The sequence below is a fragment of the Callorhinus ursinus genome, unplaced genomic scaffold, assembly GCF_003265705.2.
Source record: "Callorhinus ursinus isolate GAN/ISIS: 27379988/994484 unplaced genomic scaffold, GSC_fseal_2.0 scaffold70, whole genome shotgun sequence".
Classification (NCBI taxonomy): domain Eukaryota; kingdom Metazoa; phylum Chordata; class Mammalia; order Carnivora; family Otariidae; genus Callorhinus; species Callorhinus ursinus.
The window spans coordinates 1356897-1367386 of NW_027397132.1; the positions used below are offsets into that span (position 1 = coordinate 1356897).

At 45.7% G+C, this 10490-nt stretch overlaps 1 protein-coding gene across 1 annotated transcript; it reads left to right on the plus strand.

Annotated features, from left to right (window-relative positions):
* Positions 1-5307: 5307 nt before the first annotated feature.
* OCM2 (oncomodulin 2) lies at positions 5308-8774 on the plus strand. Its single transcript, XM_025863835.2, has 4 exons — positions 5308-5368; positions 6347-6479; positions 7156-7265; positions 8669-8774. The coding sequence occupies exons 1-4, from the start codon at positions 5308-5310 to the stop codon at positions 8692-8694; spliced, it is 330 nt and encodes a 109-aa protein (XP_025719620.1). The 3' UTR covers positions 8695-8774.
* The last annotated feature ends 1716 nt before the right edge of the window (positions 8775-10490 follow it).

A 10490-nucleotide genomic window follows, 5' to 3' on the forward strand; every position in this document is an offset into this window, starting at 1 on the left:
TCCATCTTTCTGTGCTCAACCATTTTTTTAAAGTCAACTTTCTATAGAAGTAAAACACCCATCCAGAAAAGCACCCACTAAAGCTTCATAAAAAATGTAAGCAGCACCCGGATCAAGAAATAAAACATTACCCGGCGCCTGGGTGGCTCAGTCGTTAGGCGTCTGCCTTCGGCTCAGGTCATGATCCCGGGGTCCTGGGATCGAGTCCCGCATCGGGCTCCCTGCTCAGGGGGAGGCTTGCTTCTCCGTCTCCCACTCCCCCTGCTTGTGTTCCCTCTCTCGCTGTCAATCTCTCTGTTAAAAAATAAATTAAAAAAATCTTAAAAAAAAAAAGAGAGAAATAAAACATTACCAATACAGCAGGACCTCCTCACCCCCAGTCGCCGCCCTCCCGTCAAGGGTAACCACTATGCCCTTCGATCACTTTAGATGAGCTTTACCTGGAATATCTTTGTTTTTAAAAGGCTGTGAGGCCTTTTAAATGACCACCATTTATTGCCTGCGCACTGCGTGCTTGGCTCAATGCCAGGTGCTTGCCCGGGATTAGCCATCAACAGTCCTACGGAACAGTTTGTAGTATTATCTCCAGTCTGAAAGGGGAAAGCTGGGGCTCAGGAGAAGAGACCTGTTCAAGTTCACCTGTTCCACAAATGCGGCTACTGAATTTACAATGTAACAAGGAAAGTGGTAGTGAGAGGCTGAATATAAAAATGACAATGAGGGGGGCGCCTGAATGGCACAGTCGGTTAAGCATCTGACTCTTAGTTTCAGCTCAGGTCGTGATCTCAGGGTCCTGAGATTGAGCCCCAAGTCAGGGTCCATGCTCAGCGCAGAGTCTGCTGGAGATTCTCTCTCCCTCTGCCCCGCCCACCCATGCTCGCTTGCTCTCTCTAAAATAAATAAGTAAATCTTAGAACAAACCAAAAAATGGGTAAAGGTCAGACAGAGCTCTGACCTGCTCTCTGCGCAACCAGCCCCAGAAGCCAGCCTGCTGTACATGAGTCAGGCTTCTGGGAGTCGGACCACTGTCCCTAGCAAGCCATCCAAGAAGCCAAACACCAACCTCTGCAATGACTGGCCCAAAACAGCAGGGACTTAAATCGTAACTGACAGCTCCCTTCATTTTTATTCCTGCTTTCAACGCAGGACCAAACAGAGGAAGACGAATATGCTCCCTTGCTCAATCACAGGGCATGTTCAGCTTCTATTAGCCTGCCTCCAGCTTTCCCAGGTGGACACTCCCCTATCAGGGCATATGTGAACCCTCTCTTCTTTCTACTATAATAAAGCTTTCCCACTCCTCTGCCTGCCTTTGAGTCTCTGCCAAACACAGGTGATGGTGGCTCACTCCCTTGTCTGAGTTAATAGCCTTTGCCTGTTCTCATTTGGTTGGTCTTCATTCATGTCCACACTGTGGGTACAGAGTTGTGAAAACACAGACCTCCACCTGCCTTCATGGGTCTCACGGTCCAGTGAGCAGAGAGACACACTATTCAAGCAATCACAGCAAGTGGGCCCGTGCAGCTGTGATTTTGCTGTAAGGGAGAAGCATAGGGTTCAAACGTCATTGTTCATCCAGTGAAGTGGGGGTCTGGCTAGTCTGGGAGTCAGGGAAGTCTTCCTGGAAAAAGTGACCCCTGAGCAGAGATGCAAAGCCTATGTATGAGACACCGAAGTCAGGAGGAAGGAGAATATTCCAGGCAAAGGAAACAGTACAAGGAGACATGGCTGGAGAAAGGGTGGGTAAGTCAAGGGGCTGAGGGACTTTCCGGCTGGAAGGATGGTGTGAGATGAGGCTGGAGGAGTCCCAAGGGGACAGATCACACAGGGCCTTTAAGACCATGGGAAGGACTTTTGTCTTTACTGTAAGAACAAGTGGAAGCCAGTGACGGACTTGTAGGATGGCAGTGGGAGAAGACTGGAGCCATAGGCTTGCCGTTATGGGTTGATGACGACCAGGGCAGGCCAGTGGGTGAGGAGAGGGGTCAGGCCCTCATAGCTGGAGAGACGTCACAGGGCTACGCAGCAAGGGACCAGCGTGGGCGCTCAGGATAGAGGAAGTCTGCGGGATTAAGGGGCACACTGGGGATGTGGATTGAAACAGGTGATTGACTGGGGACCGCATCAGATATCTGAAACAGAAGTGTCATCTGAGCATCCAGGGCCACTCACTGGCAGTAGCAAAATCCAAATACACAGCCCGGCCAGGTTCGCCAAGTTCTTGGCTTCACCCTGCCAGTCTTCCTCCCTGCAGACATGGCTAGCTGATCCCAGAGTCCACTCCTTCCTCTCCTGGAAATCCCGACCAATCGAGTGGGCTGGATACACAAGATGAAATCCTCTTGCAATCCCAGGACAGGGGTGGGATTCAGTGGGGGACTCCAAGACTCCTCCAGAGGTCTGCAGATCTGCACTTGGTCCCCTGATCCCCAAAAGAAGCCCGGGAAGCTGACAGAACCACTGCCTGCATTATTCCTATTTGCTACAAGGGGAAACTGAGGCCCGGAGTCTTGAGGCTGATGAAGGACCAAACGGGTTCCACTTAAGGTCTTCTACTTTGAAATCTTCTTTCTACTCTTTCCTGGGAGCAGTTGTGAATTGGTGGCCAAAATAATGTAGACCACTGAATCAACATCTTGTGAGTGTGTGTGTGTGTGTGTGTGGTAAATACACATAACATAAAACTTAACATTTTAACCATCTTGAAGAGTACAGCTCTGTGGCTTTAAGTGCATTCACACTGTTGTGCAACCATCACCATCATCCAGAACACTTCTCACCTTCTCAAACCAAAACTCTGCCCCTGTTGAACACTAACGGAAAGAAAAGACTCAACAGGGTTTCTATGACAACTTGATGTCAGCAACCTACATTCTTGCACCTGGCTTTCAGAAACTGCTTTTTAAGGGCTGGGCAAGATGGTGAGGGTTGGTAACCCTGTTTTCAAGCTCTTGTTGCTGTTTTTATTTATCCATCCATCAAATAATTACTGAGCACCTAACTAGGTTGGGGGCTATGCCAGGCATTGGGGCATATCCTGTGGGCAAGACAGGAATGGTGCCAGTCTGACGTTTGGTAACCAAGCAATGCTGTAGGTGTTCCTGAGAGAAACTTCTCATTGAAGACACCAGCAAAAGTACACCACTGGGGTGGGGTGGAGGGAGGTAGGGGAATATATTTGGGGACAAACTAAAGATGACCATCCCAATGATATTACCCAAGGAAGAGTCTAAAGCTCCTGAATTGTCTACTTCGAAGCCACAGACTATTTCTGATTGCAACATGGGATTGGTTTTTGACTTTTAAAAAGAACTTGAATGCAGCCTTGAAACATAAGGAAATCCTGTCACACACCACCACATGGATGATCCTTGAGGATATTATGCTAAGTGAAATAAGTCAGTCACAAAAAGACAAATACTGCAAGATTCCACTTATAAGAGGTGTCTAAAGTTGTCTAACCACCAGAGACAGAAAGGAGAATAGTGGCTGCCAGGGGGGTGGGGGGGGGGGTGGGGGGTTCTTGTTCAATGGGCATAGAGTTCAGTTTTGCAAGATGAAAAAGTTCTGGAGATTTCTTGCACAACCATGTGCATATAGCTAACACTATGTATACTTTAAAATGGTTAAAATGGTAAATTTTGTTACATGGTTTTGTTTGTTTTTTGTTTTTTCTTAAGATTTTATTTATTTATTTGACGGAGACACAACGAGAGAGGGAACACAAGCAGGGGGAGTGGGAGAGGGAGAAGCAGGCTCCCCGCCGAGCAGGGAGCCCGATGCGGGGCTCGATCCCAGGACCCTGGGACCATGACCCGAGCCGAAGGCAGACGCTTAATGACTGAGCCACCCAGGCGCCCCTATGTTACTTGGTTTTTTAACCACAATTAAAAAAAAAAAAAAGTCTAGCACAGCGCTGGCTACATAAGGACTCAACAAATATTTGCTGAAAGCCAAAAACAGACAAAAAGGAAAAAAACCTTGAGGTCTCAAATCCTGGCCTCACGTTTTTCCTGCACATTTTAGATATGGGCTTTGGGAATGGTTGATTGCTTGCCTCCGTTTTGCCTTTTTAGTACGTGCGATTTAAGATATCACCGGGAAAATCCAAGTCAAGACTTTTTTGGAAAGTCGTCCAACCAGCACCACCCCTTTGATGGACGAGTCTATGTGTCCATCTGACACTGATTTTGAGTCTGTCAACTCTGGACCAAGGTCGGCCTCGCACTCCCACAGCTTCAGGGGGTAACAGCAAGCCTGCTTCAAACAGCCACTAACACCTGGGGGGCCCTTTTCAGTTTACAGAATGCCCCCATTTGTGTCCACCCCATTTTGGCCACCGTCTCCTCTTAACCAGCTTTCTGGTCTTCTCCACACCACTTGTGGGCTTCGTTCACAGAGCAGAACCCTTAGTTTAGGTTTGTTGAGGTTTGTTTTAAAAAACTGGCTGTTCCCACCCACATTCCCTTGTGATATAAATAGAAAAAAAAAGAGGTTTAATTAGAAGGCAAGACATTCGAGCTATGTCTACTTGATCCTTGAAAAGGAAATCTAAGAGGTTCTTACTATCACTTTTTCAATCCTATATAAGGTAAGTCAGTAAGGTAGCAAAAGCACATCTGTTTTGTGCTCCTTCAACTCTTTTTCCTGATTCTTCCTGGGGGAAAACCTAAAACGGTAAGTAGCTGGTGGACCTACAAGACCCCAGACTCTTCTTTCCTACATGCATTCATGTTAGGTGGTGCATGCTGTGTTCAGATTTCTTTTTCCCCATGGACTTGACACCTGAAACGAGTCTGTTTGATATCTGGTAGAGGGCCTTTCCATGTCTCTGATCCCCATCCTTCAGGATAGGGAGCATCTTTTCCATAGAAGGTGTCCAAGTAGCCCAAGCTGTATCCTTTCCCACGTGGAACTGACAACACTGCATTTCCAGTGTATGAAAATACCATTGCGTTTGTAACATGGTTTACTTCTGGATGTCTTGTAGAGGCCTATGTAAGTGATCGATTGTGCAAATACCATTTTTATAAGAAAATGGAATCAAGTCATTCTTTAGGCTGTAGTTTTAAATTTTGTCTTTGAAGAATATTCAGGAGAAGGCACTGAGACAAAGGGGGCTGGAATCTTTTCAATTTATGGTTTTTATGTGGCTCTTCTGTCCCATCACTTAATATCATGCTTATCACATTTAAAAATTCCCCACAAATACAGTTTCAGCGGGCCTAGGAGGGCACGGTGCCCCTAGATGTGCATCTTCCTGCTTGCCATTGACCACATCTCGTTTATCGTGTGACTAGGTGGAAAATGAGCATCACAGATGTCCTTAGCGCCGATGACATTGCAGCAGCCCTGCAGGAGTGCCAAGGTAAAGGGCAGTGGGGCAGGGGTGGGTATTTCCCAGCTATTCACGCCGCCAGCAAAGCCGCAAAGATTAAAATGTGAACTTTGCTGAAAATTCGTGGGATCGGAGAGTAAAACCGTTATCAGCGAAAGAACTACAATTGTAGAGCATAGGATTCCATTGCTGTAAGGGGAAAGAAACTTACTAAACATGAAAAAAGAAATGTGTGGATACCATGTAGCCTGTTTGAATGCAATGAGTGCATTTCCCCAGCTAGACCAGCACTACTGGAGTCTCGGACACACAGCCTGTAAACACAGTAGGGGGAGGCATAGAGGAGAAAGAGGGGAATAGACAAAAGCCGACAGGAAAGGTGGGGAGGGAGACAAGAGAGGCTATCACAAGCCACCCAGTCTTGGCTGCGGTGACAGCTTGCACTAGTCTAGTCACAGCCCTCTTTTTCTTTTCTTTTTAAGAGAGAGAGAGAGAGAGAGAAAGGGAAGGAGGGACAGGGAGAGAGAGAATCTTAAGCAGGTTCCACGCCCAGCACAGAGACCAGTGCAGGAATCAATCTCATGACCCCTGAGATCACGACCTGAGCTGAAATCAAGGGTCAGATGCTTAACCGACTGAGTCACCCAGGTGCCCCATCTTTTTTAAAAACTGAGAACAGAGCATCCCTGTAGCTCGATATCATGAGGGGTTTTGTTTTGTTTTTTTAATATTTTATTTATTTATTTGAGAGAGAGAGAATGAGAGACAGAGAGCACGAGAGGGAAGAGGGTCAGAGGGAGAAGCAGACTCCCTGCTGAGCAGGGAGCCCGATGCGGGACTCGATCCTGGGACTCCAGGATCATGACCTGAGCCGAAGGCAGTCGCTTAACCAACTGAGCCACCCAGGCGCCCCATGAGGGGTTTTGATAACCTATGCTTACAGCACCTTGGCCCAAATACAGAATGTGACCCAATGAGCCTCAGAATAATCCTCTCTCTGTCCTTCAGACCCAGATACTTTCGAACCCCAAAAATTCTTCCAGACGTCAGGCCTCTCCAAGATGTCGGCCAGCCAGGTGAAGGATGTTTTTCGGTTCATAGACAATGACCAGAGTGGATATCTGGATGAAGAAGAGCTTAAGTGAGTTTTGTCCTGAGCTTGTGTGGCACCCTTGACATTGCTAGGTGGGTTGGAAGCAGCGGAAGCCAGTTTGGTCAGTATTTCTTCAGTGGCCAGGATTGACACTGGTTGTTCTGCAGAGCCTCATGAAAGGGAAGACCATGAATCAGCGGGCCACGCATCTATCCTTGTGAAGCTCTAGACACAGGCACTGAAGACTGTAGGTGCAAAACTGCATTCATTGTAGGTTTTTTTCTTTGGCAAATGGACTTAACAAAATCTGAAAAAAAAAATTTTTTTAAATGTATTTATTTTATTCATTTGAGAGAGAGAGAGAGCACGAGCAGGGGGAGGCTCAGAGGAAGAGGGAGGAGCAGACTCCCCACTGAGCCAGGAGCCCCACACGGGACTTGATCCCAGGACTCCAGGATCATGACCTGAGCTGAAAGCAGACGCTTAACCAACTGAGCCACCCAGGCAGCTCCCTGAAAAAAACAAACAAACAAACAAAAAAACAACCTTTAAAAACAAAATGCCCACCCGTAGTTGCTACAAGGAAGGCAAGTTTGGCTTGTGAAGACCTTTGACAGAATATCGCAATGGCGGGGGACAGGTGGTTTGCTTCGAGAGAAAAAGGGTAAGCACAGAGACACGGGGGTCTTTCAGAAAATTCCCATCAATCTTGATTGTCCTGCAGGTTTTTCCTCCAGAAGTTCGAGAGCAGTGCTAGAGAGCTGACAGAGTCAGAAACCAAGTCCTTGATGGCGGCTGCAGACAATGATGGTGATGGGAAAATTGGAGCTGATGGTATGTTCACACCTGTACCCAGCACAAAAGAATTTAGCTCTGGAAGCAAGCCGGGGGACTTGGGCCATGAGAGCAGGCAGACGTGGTTAGTGAAAATCCCCCTTTCTTAACTTTGCTGAGCTTCAGCCTTCTCATCTGTAAAATGGACCCACTGTGAGGATATCAATGATATACCCTAGAAGCTGGTCCTGTGAGTCACTGTCTATGACCCAGAAAATACCCTTCACCTGACCAGGGGACTGGCTATGGCCTGGCTAATGATTTGCAAGACACCCTAATGCATCATGGCAATAATGTAAGGAATTTCTACCACTGGGATTTATAGGCCTTCTGAATAAGGGAAGGATTGACATTGTCAAGTTGTGTCTCCTATCAAAATGTCTACTGACTTGAGGAGGAAAGCCTCTTAGCTTTCAAGGGTTCAAACAAACACGTTTTATTGGACATTAGCCCACCGAGTGGACAATATTAGAGTAGATCAAACACCCCGTATGGAGTCTTTTGGGTGCAGAGCCCAAATTCAAGTTTAATATAGCTGCATAGCTGTAGGATGATTTTCATCCCATTCAGTTATGCGGCTTACATGCTTTTTAGCTACCCTGTGCATGCCAACTCAGAAGAATTTATGCATGATCTTTATGGTGGTACTAACGAAATTTGGAACGCCTGTTTAGATTCTCCTTTTAAAAACCTACCCAGAATCATACCACTATAACTTGCTACACAGGAGTTAATGTAGCTTCTGTAGATAGCTCAGAAAAATAGTTGAGGTAAGAGAAGGCTGATTTATTTAAATCTAACCACAAAAAAAAAATTCCAGATAGGCAAAGTGTACCAATAAATATAAAGCAAAACCCCAGTTTTCCATTTCAATCAGTCACATCCACTCATTTTTATCATTACCGTTACCACCATCGTCTTTTAGTAATACAAACTCTTGGGGGTAAGGTTAGAGTTCATCAGAGAAAAGTGAGTTCCGAGGCCCACCCTATGAATTATTTCCTACATCTGCACAATGTAGCTTCCGAAAAGAGGAAGAAAACCCCCCATCTCTGTCTTAAAGTAGCCAGACAGAGAGCTGAGCAATCCCAGATTGCAATAGGCTGTTATACCAAATCCATGCACTGTCAGAGACAAATTGCTGGGCTCACAAGTTCTAATACAAGGAGCTCTATTGCAAAGCGGAAGATGTCTGTTAGATTATGCAGGAAGATGGGACACTATAGACCATCTCCATCTGCGGTCAGTAACACTTTTTTTTGTCTCCTTTTGTGTCCTTAGAGGGGCCAAGCCCATCATCTGACAATCTGCTTCCTTTCCTCTTCAGAACCCCCCTGGCCACCACACGTCTGTAAAAATACCCAGCCATCCCCACTGATGCTTTCTCGCCTCTTCTGTTCTAGAATTCCAGGAAATGGTGCATTCTTAAAAGCCCCAGGCTGTGGAGATAGAGACAATCAGCCGGAAGGCCTCCAAAGCCCAGGGAATGGGAAACCCCCTTTCTCCCCCTAATTTATTCATTCCCACACACACACCCCCGCCCCGAAGTGCTTCTGCAATTTGCTCCCTGTTTTTGCGAGGTAATAAGACAGTCATTCATGAATTTTCAGCGGTCAGTATGCCCTGATGACTCCTGTAAGGCCCTCGGCAGACAACGCCTTTAAAATTCATCCAATAAAGATACATTTCTCATCATCTGCTGATGTGTGGGTGTGGTGTTGTTGTTTTTCTCAGCAAGGTACAGGGATGAAAGCAATTTGGGGGCTGAAGGCTTTTAGAAAGACTTCTGGTCCTATTAAGCACTAGGCCAGCCACAGTGGGGTGTGCCAGCAAACAGAGAAAACAGGTTGGGAAAGAAAAAAAAAAAGTCACAAACAAATGGCACCGTCAGACTAGGTGCATCTGTGAATCGCACAAAATAAAGACAGCAAGAGCGCCTTTCTGACCAATACTGGCAAGCTTGGAGCCTTGATTCTTCAGACAATCCACGTGTTGCCGTCACCTCCATGCCACACACGGATACTCTGATCCTTCTGTTATTTCACATCTCCCCATTAGCTTTACCCAGCCAATGGTTCTTTATCCCTGCTACAGCTCTACATACCTCAAAGCGAGCCTGCCCCACTCTTTCCGGGGGGATCTGGCCACCATGCACCTCGGAGAAGCCAGGTGAATGATGATATTTTAAAATAAGGGTCATGAGCTTTTAATTGACTAAGCAATCATCCATCATCCATTGGAGCTGCAGAGGCAACATCGTCCTAATCTAGGTGAAGATCATCAGTTTCTCTTATTTCTTTTCTGTCACTTAGGGCATCTGTCTAGGGATAATGACTGGAGGGGTTATATGGAGCACCCAGGGGACACTGTGTCATCGGGTCATACTGATGTCCTGTCTTGGGGAAGATGCTTGGAAGAAGATGGATGTCTACAAAAGGATAGATTGCCACAAATTTTCCACAGATAGGATTATGGTCAGTTATTCATGAATTTTATTCATTCTACGGTTTCAAAATGACAAGTCCAATCATATTTGCCCATGTCAGGTACATTGCTTTTATATTGTTCCAACCCAGTTTTAGGAATTTAATTTCAATTGAGTCGCTCTCAAAAGACAAGTAGCAATCAAAAGGAGCCATCTCTCTGTATTTACCACCCAAGAATTGTCAGGTGGTATGCTTACATGAAACAACCTTGTCTTTACTCATAGTAGATTTAAATTATGTTGTTTGGATGTTTGAGTGTGCTGGTGAGGGGGTGGGCAACACATAACTCCACCCCTAAATGCAGTAACAACAACTCTGGGCATTTGAATATAGTAGTTATTTTTCTGGTTATTTTTCTAAGTTTACGTTTTGCAGAGACATTAGCATTTCCAAATGTTTGGTAAGTATAATTTGAAAACAAAAAAAAATGTTTTCAAAAATTACCCGAGTTTAGTCATTATACAGACTTGGTACAAAGTAATTCATTTTTAAGTGCGTCTTATTCAGTATGTACCTAACCAAAGAGAGAAAGGGTTCATAACAAAACGTTAAACACCGGTTATCTCCAGCTGGAAGGATTACAGAACAGTACGGTAAGACGGAGGCCTTTGAAGAAACGGAGCATAGTAACTAGGGAAATGAAAAACAGATGTAGAATTTACCCAGTTTTTGTCACTAAGCCAAAGTAACAATTTTGATTTAAAAAAAACTTTCATGCCAAAGATGTATCCCACACTCA

Bases quoted from the DNA above. Each gene is read 5' to 3' on its own strand.
- OCM2 (XM_025863835.2), top strand. From the start codon at position 5,308: ATGAGCATCACAGATGTCCTTAGCGCCGATGACATTGCAGCAGCCCTG. The intron at 5,369-6,346 runs GTAAAGGGCAGT...TCTGTCCTTCAG, and splicing joins AGCCCTGCAGGAGTGCCAAG to ACCCAGATACTTTCGAACCC. The intron at 6,480-7,155 runs GTGAGTTTTGTC...ATTGTCCTGCAG, and splicing joins CTGGATGAAGAAGAGCTTAA to GTTTTTCCTCCAGAAGTTCG.